Below are 23098 nucleotides of genomic sequence, written 5' to 3'. Positions count from 1 at the left end.
TTCTTGTAATGTTAGACTTTAATGCAAATTGCAGTAGTACAGCACAGTTGAAGATGAGGTGGTTGAACACCAGGCTGCTGCACTACACTGCCTAGTAGGAACTTTTATGTGCTGGGCAGTGCGGTTTCACTCTTGGGATAGCTGAAGTAGGTCTCAATACTTCTGGTATAAACTTTGTGGTCTCATAACTTGCTATATGCTTGATTTTGCCCTCTGTTTCTGTGTTCAGCATGTTTATGCAAATGTACTGCTTCAGAGAAGTACTGTTTCCTCTATATTAATTTTGCACTTTATTGTTTTTCTTCCATAAGCTTCTTTGAGCATCTGTGATGCCTGAAAATGAGTGTCTAGGAAAGTGCCTAACTTATCTATTCAGTATCTTTTGGGAGAAACAATTCTGTTTTCAGAACTACCAGTGAAGGGTATTTCTACTCCTGACACACTTGTCTTTTACAGAATGGAGATGTCTTCCTTGTGAACGTGTCTACTAATAACGTTGATCCACAGCTTTGTATTCTCATCAATGATCCCATCTTGGGTAGGAACGCATGTGAACCTTCACATGACTCTAGAACTTATTTACAACAAGTACCTATTTATTTGAAAGGGCTCTTGCATAGTCCTTGTAATGAAAGCAACCGTTTCTGTGGAAATATGTGGGAATTAATGGCAGACTGATCCCTATTTATGATAAAGATGCTGGTAAAAATTCCTCCTTGAGATAATCTACACTTTCTTTTTTAATTTTGTTTTTGTCAGTTTAAGATGCTTGAATGCTGATGTGACAGACGTGGTTTGAAAGCCCGGCTAGATTTTCCTGTCCTGGACTTTGCTGTTCAGTGAAGACAGCTATGCTGGGCACTAATTTCCATAGACATTATCAGTTTGACAAAGATGCTGCTTTTGAAAAACAAAATATTTCTGAAGTGATACGGTTTTAAAGTTTAATGCTTACAGGCTGACAGAATAAATAATTTATCTTGCATGGAGTGAAGCCTCCTGAAGATGATGGGAATTTCACACTGCATCAGCTGGGCATTTTTGAGCCACAAGAAAAGAGCTTCCACATTTCTTACCCAACAGCTTTCGGACTTAGCAGGGGGTATGTTTTCAGAAGACATGCTGAGAACTTTTATTTTTTAGGTAGTAATGCAAGGACCTATGGAAATAAACAGAAGCCAGCTCAAGCAAGGCTTTATCTGCCTTGTAAGCTTTGGAGATTAAAGCTCTTCATCGCTCCTGATCATCCCAGCAGTTCCTCTGAGCTCATGCGTATCTGGAGTTGCTGGTTTAGAGATCCCCAACAACTGCTGCCGTGAGTGTGCTCAGCCTCAGAGGGGAGAGAGGGCAGCAGATGGAGCCTCCAGTTGTGTGTCATGGCCTTAATGCCTACTTAAAGAAACCCAGCAAAGCCCAACACTCACACCTGAAGTTCCAGCGCAAGCTTGTCAGTCTATTGAAATCTTAAATCACTGCTCTTCTCCACCCACTACCTTCAGCCTTTGCTGCTTGTTTGGTGCAAAATTGCTAGTAATCTATTCTATTGAATAGATTTGACAGTAGCTGGGGCTTAGTCTAAACTGTCTTGTACAGCAGCACTCAACCTTGCAGTCTTTCCATGATTTTCAGCATTTCTGTTATAGACTCTTAATATATGTAAAGGAAGGGAAGTTACTGACCTCACTTACAGTGCTTACTCCATTCGGGTGTGCAGCAGAATTGAAGTCTAATGCTGTCTCTAAACTTGAGAATTGAGTCTTGCAGATACGTTGTGTGGCAGTGAAGTCTTCCGTCCTGCTCAGTCCCTCCTTTCCTCCCCCACCACTTTAGGCTTGTATTGATGAAATACCTGTTTGTCCTTTCTTGTAGACATATGTCTGTCTCCAGTGTTAGCACATCTTAAATATCTTCTAATATTACAAATCCAGACTCTTCTTAACTTCATCACTGAGATTGGTGGAAGGAAGATCCGATATGTGTGCGCACTTGTTTGTGGTACAGCAGTTGGCATTTAGCAGCATTTTACTTTTGAGCTGTAAACCATTTTACATAAATATGTGCTAATGCTACGCATGGATCCTGCTTTACAACTCTGTTTTGTCACTTAATTTGAATTCTGTTGTTTTGTAGGAAAGTATTTGAACTCTTATCTGCCTGCATAAGATGAAATCTATAGTCACCCCTAATGAAGCACCATTTGGTGGTACTTGAGTACTCTCTTAAAGCCAAAATTGAGGAGTATAGAGGGAACAGAGCACGCAAGTTTGCACAGTGACTACTGATCTGTGCATAAACAGTCTTTTAGCCTCCAGCAGGATCATGCTCTCAGTGTGCAGAAGTATTACACACACAACTGGGCTTTTGATTTCCTCTTGTTGGAGGAAAGGGAAGATGGAATTATTACAAAGTTGGAATGCTGCAGTTTTTGCATTATAACAAAATACTTCCAAGTCCTGGACTTCCCCGTTTTTATTAAACCTTGTCCTAATACAAACTCTGGATTAAGTTCCTATCTTTCTGCAAGATGGGATTCAGTAGATAATGAAATGAGAGAATGAGGACAGTCGCTGTCCATGTTCGCACGTGTCCCTCTTACTGTCTGGTACCACTTGCATCCTCTTCAGTCCTCCGGTGATAGGCAAAACCGGTTGTGCTCTGTTATATTGCTTTCCAACATCTCTTTACCTTTTTTATAGATCCTGATGCAAGCAGTAGAGGTCTTGATAGGCACCCAGCATTTCTAGTCTAGATATTTGTTTGATATTTGGACTGTGCTCTGTGCTTAACCTGTTTTATCCTGTATAAGAAAGCTGATGTTCTGTAATGCTCATAATATGTCCTGGAGCTTTAGACCTACTTTGTCCCAGAAAGTCAACTGAATCAATACAGAATAATTAACATTTGTGGCTTATCCAAGTAGTGGCAGCCCTCTTGAATGTAAATAGAGGCAGAAGAGTGACTTAATCCTCCTTGTGTCTGAGGAAAGGATGAGGGTCAAGCTGTATCTTGGAAAGCTGTTGAAATAGAGGAGAAAATGTTGGCTTCTTTCTGGTCTGCACAGAGACATGTCCCTTCAGAGGGAGGGACAGGAGTTAGAGGCAAAAGAGCAGAGACAACTTGTATATTGTCAGGGTTAAAATCTTCTGCTCAAAGCTGTTTGCAAACACTGACTTCAAGAGTTAGGAGACAGTATCCTCTTGCTGATGTTGGCACTCTGAGTGGTTTCTTTACAATAACAGCAACAAACCTATAGGCTTTCAGGCCAACAGCTTCTTCACAGAGGTGTGCTAAAAGATGCATTTTCTTCAGTGCCAACTATAAAAGGTTTTGCTTGGGCATCAGGCCAGAAGGGGAAAACCAGGGCATTTGCACAATTGGCAGTGGTCAATAGAAAAGTCTCCTGGTTCTGGGCTCGCTTTCACAAATAATTGTGCCCTTCATAAATGGAGTGTAGTTTTCTTTAACGTCCCTGTGTTTCAGATTGAACGCAAATGTTGCGTGATGTGCAGCCACTCATGGATTATTGACTCATCCTGCCTGTATGTTAACCTCTGACTGTCAAGAGGAAAGAGTTTTGCCATTTGTTGGGTGCTGCCATATGTGGCCAGAAAAAAATTGCTTCTTAGCTTAGAATCTCTTCTGTACGCCTGGGGTGCTGTCATCTGTGGCTTAGTGAATATGATAACTTGAATTGACATTATCAGTTACTTTATGAAACCTGCAGAAAGAATTTGGGAAATGAAGCCTGGGAGCTCTTTGGGGAAAAAAAACCAAAAAGGCTTTGAAAACTAAAGGTATTTGTGTGGAGCAAAAGAAACATGGGCGACGTGGGAGTGTACAGCAGAGTAACTGGTGAGAGATGAGGTACAGTTCTTGCTGACACAGTCGTGTTAGTCTTGCAGGCTGATGGATGTAGCAGCTCTGCTGGGCTGAGGTGTTGAGGCAGTGGGTGCGTGCCTGTGGTGGGGCCACTGAGCCCCTTCTGCTTCTTGTGCCTGCACCAGATTTTCCTTCTAGCTTGCCTTTTATAGAATCATGGAATGGGTTATGTTGAAGGGACCTCAAAGCTCATCCAGTTCTAACCCCCTGCCACAGGCTGGGACACCTTCCACTAGAGCAGCTCGCTCCAAGCCCCAGGGTCCAACCTGGCCTTGAACACTGCCAGGGATGGGGCAGCCACAGCTTCTCTGGGCACCCTGTGTCAGCACCTCGGCACCCTCACAGGGAAGAGCTTCTGCCTAATGTGTCCTCTTAATCTGTCTTCCCTTTTTCCAAAGGGTTCATATGTGCATCTTTTCCTCCTCACCAGTCAGCTTCATGGACTGTGAGGAAAAAGCTTGTGTAAGGTGGGTCTTTGCCTACCCTTCCATGTCATGCCTTTGAACCTCTCCTTTGAGGACTGTCTTAATTATTGAGTCATTTGAGGGGGAGAAGGTGACATGAAAGCTCTGATGTCAAGTACAAAATAGGACTGCAGCTATATCATTTGATACAGTTCCCCTTAAATGCCAAATTGTGAATTTCCTTAGAGGCAGAATGAGTTTTTGGGCATGTTTCCAGAAGTCAAAAGAATCCCAATTCTGGAGGTCACTGGGCTGACTAAAGCCAAAGAAATAAGAAGTTAATGCAGAAATAACTGAAGTGTTTAAAGAAGAAAAAAGTTGAAAGCCCTTCTGCCTTGTCCCTGGGCAGTTGACCCCTTGGAGCTAATGGCCTACAACATGGTTGTGTTTCTTCCTGAGGGATCTTTGAATTGAGGAAGGCTTCGTTAACTTAAAAATCTATGTTCTTGCATTGTGAGAGTTGGTTTGAAGCAGGCTTGTCTCTCCTGTAGCTGCAGGTGAGAGTGGTGCCTAGGCTTGCTGGGGCATTGTGGTCTGCTCATCCCCACTTCTGTGGTCGTACGTGACTGCTGCTGTCTATGGAGATGCTGTGGGACTCCACTGTGGGGGACTGTGACCAAAATGAACGAGGAGATCTATGAGGAATACGCGTGTAGAGGAAAAAGGTAGTGATTAAGCACCAAAAAAAGGGTAGTGATTAAGCAGAGGGCTTACTCACAGAGAATGTAAGAGTGGCTGTTGGTGGCAGGTGCTGAAATCTCCAAACTGCCTCTAAATCTTTATCCTCGATCACTTTGTAGTGCTGGGGAAACATCCCCACTCCTCACACACGCACCCGACACTAAAATCCTGGGTACTCTCAGCTGGTGTTTAGGAAACGGTTTTGAAAGAGCAGGGCTGTATCAAGTACACAGGGAACTTGTGTCCCTGGGAGTGCTCCTGGTGTCAGTTCCAGTACACTGATCGTTTTATGCATTTTGTGAAGTTGCTCTATGACTTTGGTTATATTACCACTTCTGGAGTACTGCCTGTGTAAAGGGAAGGGTGGTTTTGGAACTAGACTGCAGTCAAGTGTATATTCAGTGAAAGCTTATTTCTTGGCATAAAACTGAATTTAACCAGCTAGGTTTTTCAGATCGCTGTCAGCTTAGGTACATTCCATTTCCTTGTTTTCTGTGCCAGATTGTACAGTTCTCTACATTAATTGTTTGTTTTGAATAGCTGCTGCTTTATCATCTAAGGCTAGTTCAAGTCATCTCTCTAATGATTTCTTTACAAGTTGATGCCAATACAATAAAAATGTGAAATACCTTTGCATCCTATAGTTCTCTGCTTTTATTTACTTTCCTTTTCTAACTCTTACCATAGGTGATGCTGCTATCCTGCTCCACCTCAGATGCGCTGACTGCTCCTAAATGGTTTATTTCCTTTGGCATCCCTTTGCTTTTGAAGAAGGGCAGCCACTTTGTATGTGTCAGGCTGGTGCTGGAATTCCAAATACTTTAAAGCATCCTCATTATCTGCAAGGGTGGCTGGAGATGAGTTAACTTAGTAAATAAAGGCTTGATAATGTCTCTGTAAAAGGATGATGTTGTGCATGCCACGTTTCTTGTGCCTTTTTAATCCTGCACAGTTCGTCAGTGAGGTACTTTAGGTAAATGGAGGTGATGTGAGTAAGGTTGCTTCCTTTCTCTAACTGCAGCCAGTGGTGTCAACCTTGCAAGGATGTTCTTGTTTCAAGCAATTTTGTCCTCCTTGGAGGCAAGTGAAGTTACTGAGATGTGTGTGTGGGATGGAGATGAGATACTTAGGCTTTTTGGTGCTGGTAAGGCTAGAGGTGTTCAGTAGCTGAGCCCTTGACATTCAGCTCTTGAGGCTGTTTCCAGTTTTTAATGCCTTTTGCTTCCTGTCAAGGCAGCTTGTACCTAGTTTTTGTGTTACTGTTTTGCTGGTTAAGACAGCTGAATCCCTTCGTACAGGAAATACTTTAAATCTGTCACAAACTAAAGCTATTTATATGTCTAATAATGAGTAAAAGATACATTAATTCTAGCTTTGAATGTCTTATGACTTGTATCGGTAGGATTGTTTTATTATCTGTTCCTCTGAGCTGTCTTGCCAGGAGTTAGGTGGCTTTATTCCCAGATTTATAATGCATTCTCTTCCTCTTGGAAAGGGCATATGCTGTCTTGGCTCACTCTTTTTAATTTGAGTTTTGCAGGGGTCTGTGTTGTTCCAATTTTAGTTGTTCTATTTCTAAAGCCTTTCACATGCATGTAAAATATAATAAAACCTAAAATATTTCAAGGCTCTTAGAATGACTGCAGGTGTAAATATAAGCCTGCTTCTCACATTCCTGCATACATCTGTGAGTTCATGGAATTTGCAAAGGAAAAACTTGAGATATTCTTTCCATAAGGTTACTAATAAACATCAGAATAAAGAATCCACTTTAGCAGATCACTCAATGTCCTCAGCAGCTCCCTGGTGACTCCTGCAGAAGCATTTTGTCCCTCTGATTTGGTATTCTGAGACATTTCCCCATCCATCCTGCTGTTCCCATCTACCCAAGTGAGATGAATTGACCTGTAGCCAGGCTTAACTAGTCACCATTCATCAAAATCCCTTGTGAGGAAACCGCTGTAAGTATTGACAAAATATTGTGCTGCTCTTCTTGAGCTCCTTGGGTGTCATTCACGAGCAGCCTGGGTCAGGCCTCACCTGGTTGCATAGTGATGGTGGGTGGCCCAGCACCACTTTCACCTGCATGCTGCCTGAAGAAATGCTGTAGGTTTAAACACGAGCTTTTATCAGCAATTCAGATACATCTCTAGGATCTGCATAGACCCACAAGGTGAGACTGTGGAGGCTCTTTGTTGCAGCATGGTGCTGTCTCATGGAATTCCAGATTGGTTTGTGTTGGAAGGGACCTTAAAGCTCATCCAGTTCCAACCCCTGCCACAGGCAGGGACACCTCCCACTAGAGCAGCTTGCTCTGAGCCCCTGTGTCCAGCCTGGCCTTGAACACTGCCAGGGATGGGGCAGCCACAGCTCTGGGCACCCTGTGTCAGCGCCTCAGCACCCTCCCAGGGAAGAGCTTCTGCCTAAGAGCTCATCTCAGTCTCCCCTCTGGCAGGTTAAAGCCATTCCCCTTGGCCTGTCCCTACAGGCCCTTGTCCAAAGCCCCTCTCCAGGTTTCCTGTAGCCCCTTTAGGCACTGGAGCTGCTCTGAGGTCTCCCCTTCAGGAGCCTTCTCCAGGCTGACCCAGCCCAGCTCTCTCAGCCTGGCTCCAGAGCAGAGCTGCTCCAGCCCTCGCTGCATCTCCATGGCCTCCGGACTCTCTCCAGCAGCTCTGCATCCCTCTTGTGCTGCTGCCCCAGAGCTGGATCAGGACTGCAGGGGGGGCCTCCCCAGAGCAGAGCATAGACAAGGACAATGAACTTCTAGAACAAGCAACCACACCAGCACATTCACCTCCTTGTGAAAAATAGAGCCTAAAGACTCTGCCTGCTATCTGTTGATTAGGCATGAACTGCCATCTCATGGGAGTCTCTCAGGAGGAAAAGTGCTGCCTGAAGGCTGGCAGACTTAACCAAGTGCAAGTTAGAGCCCTTTGACCTGGCTCTCAGAGCTCAACATGAAAACATGTTCAAGATAACAAGAAACATAGACCTCTTGCATCTTACAAATGGTTTCATGTATGCTTGCTTTGTTAATGCTGGGACCAGGTCTGGATTATAGAGTCCTAACTTTGCTCCAGCATCATGATTTAATGGAAACTAGGAAAAGTCAGTTCAGTGAAAGCTCAGTTTTAGCCTATGTTTGACAATTTTGGTTTTCTTTTGAGCTCTGAAGGCAAAGGTGTATTGTTGCAGGATGATTTTCTTGGCACCCTGATGGTTTCCTACCATTAGTTATCTGTATGAACAGATATTTTTGCTTCAGTGGTGGAAATGTGTTGCAGAGGTGTAGAACCTGTATGCTTTATATTCTAAAACCTATGCTGTTAGCTTCTTTAGATACAAGAATGAGCCTTAAGAGAACACTGGTAGCTCTGTTATTTGCTAGTGGTACAAAAGTAGTACAAAATGTGTGAGAATCTGTTATTTTCCAGACCAGACAGACATCTTTCATCCTGTCCTTCCTCCTTCCCACCACAGGTGAAAATAACAGGACAAAAATGCTTTGTGCTCTTCCAATACCACTGATTTCTTGAATGAAAAAAATACCTTGTAGCACTAGATAGTGACTTTAAAAATTTAATTTTACTCTTTTTTAAAAGAGGGCTTACTGTTCCCTGGGGAGATACTTGAATGAAATTGGGAGTTACCCCTCCACAAGGGATGTGGGAATGGATGCATGGGTATACAGGTTAGTAACTGGGTTCTGGTGTGGCTAGGGATGAAATTCATCACTTCATATGGTTGAGGTTTGATTGGCCTTAAGACATGAACTGCTGACAAACCAACCCCAGCACCTGCTAACCAGACCAAGCATTTTCCAGTGCTCCCAGCATTGCTCTTGAGTGGGAATTATGGAGCAAGCAGCAGGAATTCAGAATGGATTTTAGCTTGGAGCAGTCCTGAAGATTTTGGTCAGCTGCCAGTAAAGTTAAAAGATGTTATGAAATTTGGAAGAAGACTAACTTGTGTGTGTTCTCCTGATTTTCCTTTTTTGTTAGGGAACAGACTCTGCCAGAGTGAAGCTGCAAATTACAGCTCTCATCTGAGGAAGTTAAAGCTTTTGGAGGGTTTTTTAATATACATATTAAAGAAGAGACTGAAAATATGTTACTAATTTGAAATATCTATTTCAAAGGCAGTGGAATTCTTTTGATAACGTACTGGTAAAATAGGCCTTTCCTGATCAGAACATTAAAAAGAAAAGAACCAAACCACTTGTCAAAATAGAAACTGGGCTGTGTCAGAACTTCTCTTTTCTGCTTAGAATGGGTGTGGGTTTTTTTCCCTGGCTCAGATCACCAGAATCTGTTCGTGTTCTTTATCACAGCTTTCACCTTGTGTCTGAGCAATCTGCTTCAGGTATGTGGACTTGTCATTGAGTCCTAATCCTGTCAGCGCTTTAAAACTTTGTGCTTGCATAAGCAAATGTAGAAAACAGTACATACTAATCATAAAAAGGTAGTATTTCTAGTATATTTTACCCATTTAAATGGGTTTATGGCAACTGAGCAATAGCTGGTGGTTTAGACACCAGGAAGTACCTGAAGTGTGAGACAGATAATGGTAATGGAGGAAAGACCTCAGAGCAAGGCAATTCTAAAGTAGCAGGCACATAATTTTAACCTACCTGGATTAGGGGGAGATGATACTGGCAGAGTTGATGTACTTCTGTTATAGATAACATTAGGTAACATTAAATGATAGAGAAGTCTGGTACTAAGATAGTATCTGTATCTCTGAGACTGCCTCTGTGCAGAGAATCCCATCTGCAGAGGCCCAAACCCTTCTTGAATCTGAATTCTTAGAAGTTTTTCTGCCTTCCAGAGGTCAAGTTCCCCATTAGTGGGTGGATTTTCTTCAGTTCACTTTTAATGTTTCAAATACTACTTTCAGTTAGTACCCAGAGTTACTGGTTGAATATTTCACATTGTTTCAGGTGGATTTACTCTGTCACATATTAATATATATATTTATTCATTACGTATGTGTGCACACCATCCCTAGCAGTGTTCAAGGCCAGGTTGGACAGGGCTTGGAGCAAGCTGCTCTAGTGGAAGGTGTCCCTGCCCATGGCAGGGGGTTGAAACTGGATGACCTTTTAAGGTCCCTTCCAACACAAACCAGTCTGGGGTTCTGTGATAATTCGTGTTCTAGAGGAATGGGGTGGTTGTGTTGTGTTGTTGTTAATGTAACCCCATCTTTCTGAGGTGATTTACTTGTATTTTCATGGTTCCCAGTGAGTATCTGAGGGTCAGGGAGTACAAACTAACTTTTGATCCTGACTGTTGCATGGCAGGTTGCAGTTAGAGGAGTTGCAGTGAACCCAACGTGCTGCAGTGTAGCTGTGTTTGCATAAATAGTTGAAGCTGTTTTTTAAAGCTGATGATAACTCTCTAATTTGCCTGATGAAGATTACTGTTTTTGAATAAATGGACAGTAAAAGTAGGTGTCAGAAAGTTCCTGTCTTGATGATGCAGCTTTACTGTGGCATATTCAAATGATGGAGTGCCCACTAAGAAGAAGAAAGCAGTCTGCAGTCTAGTAGCATCAGCTCATTTGAATGTCATATAAAACCTTTTCATGTGTCTCTGGACACTCTCATTGGCATGCTTTGTCAAGTTAATTGTTGTCCATGGACAGTTCTAGATATGACGGGGTAATAACCCTGAAATTTATCTGTGTGGTGCACTGGAGTCGTTCTCCACTTTGTCAGTTCTTTGCCTGCCATGTTTTACAGGGTGCTGTCAGGCAGCTGTTAGTCATGGGAAGGTCCTGGAGTGGTCTTGAGCTCGTTAGAGGAGGGTGCTGGGCACTTGCATCTGCCAGTTCTGCCTGTAATATTACTGCTTGCTTCTGTGCAAGTGCTTTTTGCACAAGAGCTCCCTGTGTGTCAGGTGATGGATGCTGTCGCGATCCCTGCTGGTAAAGGTGCATCTCTGCAGTGTGGGAACAAGAGCTTTGAATTCATTCCCTAAACACTTCTCAGGTTTGGAACAGAGTGGTGGTTTTCTCTAAGTTTTAGGTTTGTCAGCAATACCTACACCACTGGTAAATCCCAAACTTGGAGTGGAAGAGGCATTGCATCTTTTTCAGCAGTTCCCAGTGCTGAAGGTATATTGAAGTTGCACGCGTGGCCTGTAAATAGCTGAAACGCCTCAGTCCGGATTTCATTGTAACATTACGTTATGCTGTGGACTGTGTGGCTGTTCAGTTATTTTAGCTATGGGTAGCAGATGTCCCTCATCCAGAGAACTGATGTATTTTAGCTGGTCTAGAGACTTGCTGTCCACGCACAGGCAGAGTAATTCCTGGCAAAAGCTCATTACCCATGGGACACGGAGCGTGTGACTCTGTAATTTCAGTGAAGGATGTACAGACATCTCTTAAAAGTTAACTGTCACTCTAGACTATAGTAACTTGTCAAAGGTATCTGTTACTCTTGTTTTGTCATGTTAGAGATGTAGTACCTGCCAAGCTTACTGTGTTCTTTTTCTTTTTGATAAGGTTGTAGTTCAGTCTTACCAAATGTTTAACCTTAACCTTTTTTGAAGCTTCTGGTGTCTTAGGACTGGATGCTAATTGCCGGCAAAAAGCATCTGTTGTGGAGTCAAAGCTCTCTTCTTTCCAAGTTCCACAGCTGCTCTGGTGCTAATAGATGTCCCAGAGCTAGACCAGTCTTCCATAGAGAAGAATATAAACTAGAGATGGCTTTGCCTGCCTGTCTGCTCTGTAGCTGCTAAATTCTTGAAGGCCTGAACCATAAAGATATGCACTTGATACCTACAGAGCTTCCAGCTGTCATTAGGAGTTACCAAACTTGGCTGCCTCTGCTGGGGCTCTCCCTTGCAGTTGTCTGCTGCTCATCTGAGGCTGAGCAAGGCCCAGTCCTGCCTGGAAACAGTGACACAGCTATTCCCATCTTCAGGACTGTCTGGAAAGATTGAGGAGGAATTCCTTAACCTTTAAATTATTCAACCAGGATTTCAAGCATGGAGTTAATCTGAAGTCTCTGTTGGCCTTGGTACAACAGATGTTGCTGTGCGTTTGGGGATGGTGTGCTTCAGGGCTCAATAAGGACTTCTACATACTTACTGAAGCATGTTGTCTTATCCTGAGGACAACATAGATGATGCTTTAGGATCTCCTGCTCTTTAAACAAGAGGTATGGGATTAGACCTGGGGGCTTGCAGAATGGCCTGGTGGGTGGTTTTCCCAACTCTGTTGTTCTTGGCTTGCATCCTGCGATGGGAGCATTCTGAGGGATGTTCCTTGTGTTGGATAAGGATGTTCCCTCTGGGTTGGCTCAGCTGGCTTGGGTAGCTAAATCTGACTTGTTTAATGTGGAGGTTGTTGACAAAGCTCTGAAAGCATCTGCAGTGCAGGAGAATGCATATATAGAATCATAGAATAGTTAGGCTTGGAAAGGCTGTTAACTGTTACGTGGTGCCTTTTGAGATGGAAACCCACTTGTGATCCGTGTTCCTGTCCCCTCCCTATGTTCTCACTGTTAACAGCTTGTGTCATCATTAGCTTTACTAAGTGCTTATTTCAGGTGATATCAGGGTTGAAGCCATGTATTTGAGAGCAGCCATTGATAGTCCCAGCTAGCAGCACATGGCTTTTGAGGCAGAGGTTCTGGGTATGTGATGGATTATTTAGGAGTTAAAGGGAAGAGAGGAAATGCATCCTTGTAAGGATCCTCGCTGTAGGGTTGAGCTGGATTCTGCATTTACACTCCCCTTTGCAAACCTGTAAGTAAAACTACTTTTTGCTATAAGCTTTTCTGCAATCGTTTGTACACTTCATAAAGGATATTTCAAGAATTTTGGTAGCTATAGAGTTGAGAGCTGTCTTGAAAGAACCTTTCTACTTGAAATGTGTTTCCTGTGTCTAGTGCTGCCTTTAATCTCATGCGGGCTCACAAAACCCGTTCTACCTATTAAATATGCAGTAAAGCTGTTCTGTTTGGTGGGAGATTGTATGTTTAAACAGCAGAAGTCCTCATTGCTCCTGTACTTTAAGATTAAAAATTCAACTGCAACACTACCTTCGGATTCAGAGCCATTAGAATGGATTTCTCAGATTTATTCTCCTGATTATAATACAGAAAATTAATTGCTTTTGACTGTAAGGAATTATGACCCATTCATTATTTAACAACCTTCTTAATGGATGAACCTTTCTGATTACTTCAGACATTTCCTGAAAAAAGGCTGCTTTTTGAACTGGTAGAGAGCATAATGCACCTATATCAAACAGTGGGTGCACTGCACACTCTTTAGGGGTAAGGACTGGTGGAAAATTCAAACAGGACTTTATTCATGTCTGGTCTTCTTCAGGATTCAACATAAAAGTAATGGAGCCTGCTGGGAGGAACCAGGGGGTAAGTTACTTGAACAGCATTTAAAATCATAGAATCCCAGCCTGGTTTGTGTTGGAAGGGACCTTAAAGTTCATCCAGCTCCAACCCCTGCCACAGGCAGGGACACCTTCCACTAGAGCAGCTTGCTCCAAGCCCCTGTGTCTAACCTGGCCTTGAACACTGCCAGGGATGGGGCAGCCACAGCTTCTCTGGGCACCCTGTGCCAGCGCCTCAGCACCCTCACAGGGAAGAACTTTCAAAATAACCCCCAGAGCATGTGGTTCCTGATGTCAAATGTGACAGAGCTTTAACTCATCACAGTACAATTGTTTTCCTGGAACCGTCATAGTAATGGAATTGTTGATAAGGGAACTATTCCATATCACTGTTTTCCATATGAACAGAGGACAGTGAATATTAACATCGGGGTTTATGGTGGGTGAATACTTGTGCTGAATTCTGTCCCTTGGCCTGTACACTCACGCAAGGAGGGAGCCAGTGCTTCCCCAGATGTGCTGCAGGTTGCAGTTCATTTGTGTGGTCCTCTCTGGTCAGGTTCTCGAGTCTTAGTTTTTTTGCAGTTGTCTTAATGCAGCCTACATTTCAAAGTAAGCTGCAAGTGATGATGACATTTCCTTGTTACTAATTGCATTTCAAGGTTTTGCTGTCTTTTCTCTTGTTTATCTTGCCTTTGCTTATGAAAACGTTGCATTTGAGAGATGCTTTTAATCTTAAAATTAGTCTCTTTGAGAGTTTCAGAGGATAGATTTCTCGTGTGCTACTTTGAAATACTAGCAGGATTTGAGGGGCAGGTAGCCCACGGACACTGAAAACCCTTGAGAACTTGTTCCAGCCAAACCTTTTGCAGAAAAGTAAATGCAACTGAGGCTTAGTTACTAAAATGATTTTAACTGGCAATTCAGTGGATGTAATTGTCCTGGAACATCCTGAAACCTGTTCTTTTGCTCAGCTGGTGTATCAAGGCTTTTGGGTTGTGTCCGTGAACTTGTCACTTCTCTAAAAGAGAAATCTTTCTCATGTTCTTGAAGCACTGTGATTTTGAACGTTGCGTTCATTGTGGTACCCACATAAAGAACACTCGCATAGGGAATGTGTTTCTGACACTTTCTGCCTGGCTGTGATTCAGAGCTAAAGTGATGTCTTGCTGGTTTGACATCTCTAAATGATATGGATTGTTTGTCCTTGCTAAACTCTTGGTGAAGTGGGCCTTCTGGAGATCCCACGCTCCTGGCTGGCACCATGATCAGCAGGTGATCACGGTGATCTGCCAGGAGACTGAGGGAGCACCCATGGCAAGAGACAGGTCTTGGCAGACCCAGCCACTGCCAGGTCAGGCTGGGGCTTACACCAGCGTGCTGGAGAGCATGCTGCTGCCCCTGATGCAGGTATTCACAGGGATTCAGTATTAAGGGGTAAGAGTCTGGGTTTGGTTTTCACTTTTTCATCTTATTGTAAACAGTATTTGCTAGTCAAGAAAACGCGTTACTTGGTAAGAACCCCTGCAGCCCAGCTCATTTCAAGAGCCTCATCAAGAGCCAGCTTGGACGGGGCTTAGCAACCTGCTCTAGTGGCAGGTATCTGTGCCTGTGGCAGGGCAGTTAGAACTAGATGAGCCTTAAGGTCTTTTCCAACCCAAACCAGTCTGTGATTCTGTGATTTATTGTAGTAAACCAGAAGGTGCTGTGTTTGATATGGTTGTGGCAAATCGACTGGCCCAGACCTGACTTGTCTCCTTTGGATGTAGATGGGTCTTTACGTATTGTGAAACAATGAGCTTTTGACATCTGTTTGACAAGGGAGGAAGAAAGAGGCAAATTCAGTTTTACAGTATACACAATTTTAATAACAAAACTTTTCTGTACACTGCACTTGGTTTTCCTCCATTACTTACACCCCCTCCCACCAAAAGTTGCCTCTTTAAACATAATTTAAGTACAATGCATCGAGGACTCTCTTTAATCTCTGGTTGCTAAGCTAGTAGAATAGTTCACTTGCTAATGTTTTCATCAGGAAAAAGAAAAATGGGGTTGGTTTTGTTTGGGGTTTTATACAAAGGAGTGGTTGAAGGGGAGCAGTTGTAGCTCAACAGTGCTCACACCAGAGGTGCTCAACTGCACCGTGTTTGCCCTTAGTGCAAGTTTTGTGCAGTCTGAGGCTTGATTTTATCCATCAAAGCTTCCTGTTACCTTTGCCTAGATACCTCTTGAAGGGTTTTTATGCAGGATGTGAAATGCTGAGTTTCCAGCTGACTCTGAAATGATCTTAAAGCATCCTGCTAGCATGGTGGCTTAAGAAGCAAAGCCTGGCATCTGTTTTAGCAAATGGGACTTCTTGTAGTGAAGAAAGGCATGGGGATGGAGGAGCTGCTGTGCAGCTGCCTTTGATTTTTTGTTGTTTCCCTTCTTGTTTCCTTGGGGGGGTGTGGGTGTGGGGGGTGTGTGTGTGTGAAAAATCCTGTATCTCTCACTGAACTTTTAATTTTCATGGAAAGCTTCACCAGAAAGATGAAACTCAGCTTCTGGGTAGATTTCATAAGTCTGAACAGATGGATTTTGATAGCTACGCAGATCACAAAATTAAATCCACTTTATTTTCATTAAAGCAGTACAGGAATTAACTTAGACACATTAAATAAAGGGTCTAGTGCAGGTTTCTGGTTTAAAGCTGCTGGATATTTCTGATTTGACGTGTTAGCAGTAGGCCAGTGGCTTGTAAGGGGGGTAATGGGACATAAAGCTCAGCTGCTTGGATTTGCTTATTGCTGAAAAATGAGATAACTTCTGCTTGGAGGGAAAGGAAGCAAAACCAAACATTGATGCAGCAGTATTAATTACGTTTCCATCTGATGGGAGCCTTGTGCAAAGGTGCACTTCAGCTGGAGACTAACCGCTAACCCATTTCACTCTTCATCGAGTAATCCTTAGTTGTGTGCATTTAAACATGATCTAATGCAAAGCAACTACCAAGAGGGGAGCTGGAAGCATTAATTCAGACCTGTTCCAGCGTGATGACTCAAACTGATCTGGTACTGCTGGCATTCATTTCCCTGATGCAGGGGTGGGGAGGAGCAGAAGCTGGCTGGAGATAAGTGAGGCTGGGGGAGACCTTTGGGTGGGATGTGGATCTCAAGAGCAGTAGAGAAGTTCTCATTTCTAAAAGGCCCTGAGCTCTTGGGTGAGGCTGTGCTTGAAGGGGGTGGAGCACCTGTGGAATACCTGTAGAAACTGAGGCTGAGCCACAGAGATGATATTTGGGGAGAGCAAATGAACAACCTCTCATCATCAGCCAGTGCTCAAGCTGAAACACTATTAATTTAAACCAAATCGTCATGGTTCTTGTGCCATAAAATAAATCAAAGACTGTTGAGTAACACCATTATTACAGTTCCCTCCTTTCCTGGAAGAGTCACAAGCAATTGAGCCTGAAAGACAGTAACTTTAAAAAAAAAAAAGAAAAGAAATAATAAAGAGAGAGCAGCCTCTGGTTGTGTCCTTGTGTAAAGCTCTGCCTGCCGTTCCCTGTCTCTCCTAAGGGAATTCAAGCTGACTTCACTGCTAGTGTTTGACATTCTATGAGTTTTATGATACCTGTTACCCTAAATGTAATGTTTGCAGAATTGCTCTGCTTATGCCTGGAACCTGGCAACAAATGGTTTTGGAAATGGCAGACATAAAGCACGGCATTTGGGAGATTGGCTGCATATTCCTGTGTAGTGCAGAGGTAAAACTGTGCAGTGCCGTGTGAGGCTGTGTCTGCTGGACCCTGCTTTGGTGCCTGTGAGGCAGGGCAGCGCTGTGGGACCAGTGGGACTGGGAACAGTGGTGGGGAAGGGGAGTTGGGTGCCTGGGTGTCTTTGTTGTAATGCTTGGGAAATTGGTATGAGGGACTGGGATGGAAAAGAGGATTAAATCCAGCATTGCTGGAACATCTGACTTTTCTCTTCTTGGGCATAATTATGTGCTAACAAAGATGGAGTGAGCCTCTGCACAGAGTGTTGGGAAAGCACCTCGTTGGGAGGAACCTTTGGCGCTTCAGTCAAGCAGCCACTTCTCGTTTCCATGTGGAAGACTGAATGGTACCTCCTGAACTGTCTTCCAGCAGGGTTTCTGCTGGGTGTGAAGGAGAGAGGTGGAATTCCTTCTTGCAAAAGCAGCTGAGGACATCAGAGTTCAGCATTGACATCTGATGGTTGATGAGCATGTAGCCAGATTACTTTCTGCCAGTGTAATTAATGAGCTCAGTTATAACTCGGTCTTTGTGGGTACCCTACAGCTGTACATTAGAATCAGCCCCAAAGTATTTGCTTCCCACTGCAGGCTATCATGTTGGAGGTAAGGGAGGTGCACAGTGATGCCTGCTTGCCTGTCCAGAGCAGAACAAAACCCTGGCCATAAGGGAGGAGCTGGTGTGGTAAGGAATGTGGCAAGTCTTCCTTGATACCCTTGGACACCAGTACCTTTTTGTATTTATCAGCTTGGGTCTGGCCTTTTGGCCTGCGTAGAATTTAATCATACAGAATATTTGCTCTCTGTCCCCCTGCCCCACGGCATTTATTGTATTCAGTTTAAAGCAGTAATTGATTTCCTACAGTGTGTAAATTAGCTCATTGGAGTATAAATAGTTACAAGGGTTCAAATATCTCTATGGAAAACCATTAGGCTTCACTGAATCTTTTCCATTAAAGTACAGAGTCACAGGAAGTAAACAAAATTTGCTTTATAATAAGGGCACTGGATGTGAAAGCAAAATGATGCAAATTAATATCTTCAAACCCAGTCACTGGAAAAAGCTTTATGTAAAATCTGAACAGAAGTCACTTATCTTGCTAGAATTGCCTTGGACGACTTCATTCCACAATAAAACATCAAACTGTTGTATAATTGCACCCTAAATACCTCACTAAGTGGTAATACAGATATAGAAAAGCAGAGTGAAATAGCAAACAGATTTTTATGCAGTGCTTTCTTTTCCATTCAGAAAGTTTGCAGAGTAGTTGAGTACAACACAATTAGCATACTGCAATTACTGATTTGGTCAAGGTATGGCAACACTGTGAGGAATTTCTTCATCCATGTGTGCTGGGAATTGTTTGACACTGCAGCATTGGACACAACACATTGGTTCTTTTGAGTTATACATACGTGTATATATATATATAAAACCCTTCCATCCCTCTGGTCCTTTTAGCTTTGGTTCGAATGTTTCCAAGATTGGAGCAGTTGACTTAAAAATACTGGAATCCTTTGCAGCTCCCCCCTGTCTCCCCCTGTGGCACCCGAGTACCAGCACCACTGCATAGATCTGCAACTATTTACATAGAATTTCAGAATAGAGTATAAATAGCAGTATGGTACTTCTGCCTCAAGAAATCAAATTGCTCCTGAAGAATGAGGTGCGTGTGTGTGTATATATATTTCTATATGATTTCTTTAAACATATACTAGTTTAAATTCTGTCCCACATCAAGTAAGAAATGAAACATTTTTCAGTGAACTATTCTCTAACCTAATTATATTATCCTAATTTACCAGAAGGTAAGGGATTGGGGGGTTTAAACTGGTAGTTACCTTGAATTTAGGAAGAGGGAGGACAAGTGAGAGCTTATATTACAGGGGCTAATTCTGTCTCCAGAGAAACCAGTGGAGTTAGTGCATGAAAATAGCTTTCAGGCGAGAGGAAGCCTCAGCTGGGGGAGGGAGCGGGGGGACAAAGAGAGGCTTCTTCCTCCCTTCCCTCTTCTCCTCACCCTCCCGCTTGATATTTACTTTTAATTAAGAAAAAACTTGCATTAAGGGTATTTACACATGAAATGCTGTTTGTTCATAGGCGTATGTAATTAGCCTGAATTCATGAAAAGCAGCAGCGAGGCAAACCAGAGAGCCGATAAGAATTAAATGCACTTAATATTTCAAATCGATCCTGTTGTACTGAGCCTTCCTAAACAAGCTACGCTGCCACTTTTTAAGTGCCTGGAGAGTCCTTCCTGCTCATTTGTGACCATCCTCCTAATTTGTGATCATCCTGCTCATTTGTGACCGTGTGAACTGCTCCTTTCTGTAGCTCCTCTGAGCTTTAGCAAGGCTCAGTTAAGCCAAACCAAATGTGCAGGTAGGAAAACTGCATTTAAAATAAATCTCCAGGTCCCCAGTGCACCGAATTTCCCACCTGGACCCTTTGCTGCTCCTTTCTTGTTTCCCCACCCTTCTTTTTGTTTGTATTTTTAACTGGAGTGAGATTATCAGAGGAGGAAAATCCTCCTCCAGGGCTGCCTTTAAAGTGACCGGAGCCAGCTGGAGCGGTTGGGATCCTCCAGCTGCAGTGGAACAAACGGAGCGTATGTCCCCCCGCAGAGCTCTGTGCCCTCTCCAGCATCCTTCCCCTCCCACTGCTTTCAGTAGCAAAAGTCGAATATGGAGACTCAGGTCTAAATGTTTACACACAGTCATAGAATTACATAAACATGAAACATCTTACAGAGTTGGAGGTGAGCATCTTTTGAGACTTTTCAACATTAGGAGTGCAAGTTTAATGTAATCCATTGCGTCCTTAACACTGAAAATAGTATGGGTTTATCATTTAAAAAGAAACAAACCAACTTAAAAATACTGCACCACTCCATAAACAATGTTTCCATTAAGGAGCTTGGAAAATTAGGCTTTATGTCAACATCTGTAAAAATTAGACTCTGATGTAGGTCCCCTACAATTTTAAAATAGGTTACTTATCTGGTTTCATTTGGGATGGCATATGGGTATTATACTTCACATTCTTTGTACGGCAGCTGCTGACACTTGCACTGTCCGTAGCCGTTAATGATGATGAAGGGTCCTTCGTGGGTGGGTTCGTATTCGTTATAGGGTCCTTGGTCTGACATATTTGCCATATGCAGCCGCGTTTGGGAGCGGAGCTGCCTGTGGTTTTGAATCATTGAGCACTGCCTGATTCTTCTTAATGTGGGAGGGCAGCACTTCCTGGAGATGAACACTATAAAAATGATAAAAAAGAAAGAAAACAATAAAGCCATTGTTCCTGTAATTACCCTCTGAGTGAAGATGGCATTGTTTGGCTCAGGGAAATGTTCTTCGGTGGTAACGACCATGCCTGCTGTAGTTGGGATCTCTTTGTCTCCCATATGGAAATGAGAAGAGCTTATTCTTTTGGGGTACTCGGTAGTCGGAGCTGCGTACGTCGTAGCCACGGTCGTAACAACAGTTGATAAATTCCAGCAAAGCTGAAAACCATAGACTGCATCCAGAATATCCTCTCCCTGGGTGTGGTCGGGGCTGTGGCAGAGGATGGAGTGCTCCCACCGACCTTGGAATCCACTCAGCCAGGTGGCCAAAGCGCAGATCTTGGGGCTGCATTCCCACAGATTGCCGGAGAGGCCCACAGTGGTGAGGGACGTCAGGGAAGTCAGGATCTTGGAATCCAGGGTGGTGAGCTTGTTGTTATCCATGAGGAGGGTTTTCAGGTTAGGCATAGTTTCAAAGACGGAGAGGTCGATGGCTTTGATTTCGTTTCCAGTCAAATCGAGCTTTTCTAAGGTGCCCCAGGTCCACTCCATCCCACATGTCAAGTTGCTGATTTTGTTCCACTGCAAGAAGAGCGTGTGCAGGCTGCTCAGCCGGAGGAAGTGAGCAAAATTAATCTTTGTCAGCTGGTTGTGCTCGAGGTGAAGCTCCCTCAGCTTGATTAATCCTGCAAATCCATTGCGAGCCAAACTTCGCAAGCGGTTTGTGCTCAAATCCAGGAACTCCAGGCTACGACAGTCCCAGAACAGGCGGACCGGGATGGTCCGCAGGGAGTTGGATCGCAAGTGCAAGGTCTGTAGCTTGCGAAGGCCGTAGAAGAGCTCGGGGTGCAGAGAGGATAACTGATTAAAAGAGAGGTCCAAATTCTGCAGGTTAAGCAGCTGGCTAAAAGTTGTGTTTGGCAAATGAAAGATTTTGTTGGAACTTAAGACTAATTCCTTAAGTTTATACAGTCCTTGAAAAGAATCTTCTCTGACTGTTGCAATTTGATTATGATCTAAGTGAAGCCAAGTAAGTTGACTGAAGCTTGCAAATTGATCCCTTTCAAGTTCAGAAATATAATTGTGCCTCAGTGACAAACCTAGCGAGCCCTTTTCAGTGGTGTTTGGCACTGAGTGATACCCCTGAGAGTCACAGTAAAAGAGCAGCTTCTCACAGCGACATTTTGGTGGACAAGCCATGCCCAAGGCAGGCAGCATTTTTAAAACCATACTCATTGCATATAGTGCTGCCAGCATACGAGCCCCTAATGGCCACTTGAAATGTAAGCCTGCAGAATATAATTTAGGAAAACAACAAGATAGGATAGCCTGATCAGTACACTTGGAACATCACGGTGGAAGATTTCACTGCAGATAACATTGCCATGCATTTCCAACAAGCTAATTCTAAATGCAAGAAACAACTTACTATGAAAAACAGAACACTTGGATATTACACTGAGGAGCAGTCTTTAGCTCTATTACAGTGTCAAAATCGGAAAACATATCTTTTTTTTTTTTTTCATAAGGTTCAGTGCAGAAAAATTGCCTTTAGCATCTACCGGCTCCTCTCCAGCCCAGCCAGTCATTCACTACCCAAGGTATAGAGAAACGCAGAACTTACCCATTCTTTTGAGTACATTGGAGGTTGCATTCAGTCGTAGTTTTAGACTCAACGTGGTGAGTCTGTAAAAGGCTCTAATGTAAGAAAGCCTTTGAATAATTTACCAGGTTCGGTGTCCTTTGATATTAGTGCAAAATCAAATCCACGAGGCTCTCTTGGAATATTCCTTTTGAAATCACTGGCTTGATCTCCTCTGACAGGTCTGCGATCTTTAATTTGAGGCTTAATACAAGTTTCCGTCCTCTGTGGCTGCTCAGCTGTTTAAGTGAAGCTCACGTTTTCTCTTTCCGCGGCTGTGGCTTCCTTTAGTCCTAACTTGTTGATGGCAGATGGGTGGCTTATTGCTGAGAGAAGCTCCTGTAGTAGCATGAGTGCATTTACTGAAAGGCTTTTCAGGGAAGCGGCACAAGAATGGATTTGCTTATGCGCTGCGACCACACAGGGCTGTATATAGGCTGACGTCACCTGGTGACGTTCCTTTTGTTTGGGTTTTCCAGAAGCTTTGCTGTTTTAATGCATTGTGGTGCATACTGTGATCGTGTTAAAGACCACCAGTAAGAGGAGAGGGGGAGAAAAACCAACAGCAGGAGTCCTTCGTCCCCACGACTGAAGGAATAGGGAGGACTTGCAGCACCCAGCTCCCCCCCACATCCGTGCTGGCTGGAGCCAGTTGGCGTTAGGAGCCGCGCAGAGCTGCAGTTGGAAGCTCCTCGGTGCTCACTGCTGCCGGTTTCTCTTAAGTATCACAGCATAAAAGGAACTTTGAGATGCAAAATAAACACAGTGTGAATAGAGGAGGCTGGTCAGCACCAGCTTTTCACAGAGGTGAGAGGGGTTTGGCAGCTTAAACAACTGTGTGTGACTGTGGTCCCTGCAGGAGTGGTAAAGGGAGAGAGGACAGGGGTTTAGGTGAGTGTGGTGCGTCCAAGTGCAGCACACAGCCCAGAGCCAGGGGCAGAGGTGGGCAGTTCAAGAGATGAGAAAGTTCTGGAAAAAGCAGAGCTTGCGTTCGGGTACAGGAAAAATTTAATTGGAATCCAGCTTGACAGCAG

General features: G+C 43.6%; 2 protein-coding genes across 4 annotated transcripts in view; one reads left to right on the top strand and one right to left on the bottom strand.

Moving 5' to 3' along the window:
- The window catches only part of CTNNA1 (catenin alpha 1), a 106446-nt gene that overhangs the window by 22191 nt on the left and 61157 nt on the right, over positions 1–23098 (top strand). The gene's annotated exons all lie outside the window — the stretch shown is intronic.
- Positions 18260–22808, bottom strand: LRRTM2 (leucine rich repeat transmembrane neuronal 2). Of its 3 annotated transcripts, none has more exons than XM_057415128.1 (2): positions 22047–22808; positions 18260–21711 (listed from the first exon to the last, which is right to left on the bottom strand). In XM_057415128.1, the coding sequence occupies exons 1-2, from the start codon at positions 22048–22050 to the stop codon at positions 20165–20167; spliced, it is 1551 nt and encodes a 516-aa protein (XP_057271111.1). In that variant the 5' UTR covers positions 22051–22808; the 3' UTR covers positions 18260–20164. The 3 variants fall into 3 exon arrangements, with proteins under 3 accessions (XP_057271111.1, XP_057271112.1, XP_057271113.1); XM_057415129.1 differs by having other exon boundaries at positions 18260–21283; positions 22047–22803; XM_057415130.1 differs by having other exon boundaries at positions 18260–21262; positions 22047–22803.

Source organism: Pezoporus wallicus, unplaced genomic scaffold (genome assembly GCF_028554395.1).
Source record: "Pezoporus wallicus isolate ANWC-B61680 ecotype Strahan unplaced genomic scaffold, APGP_CSIRO_Pwel_v1 contig_4161, whole genome shotgun sequence".
Lineage (NCBI taxonomy): Eukaryota > Metazoa > Chordata > Aves > Psittaciformes > Psittacidae > Pezoporus > Pezoporus wallicus.
The sequence above is the reverse complement of the archived record's forward strand: the minus strand, read 5'-3'. Positions and strand labels throughout refer to the sequence as shown.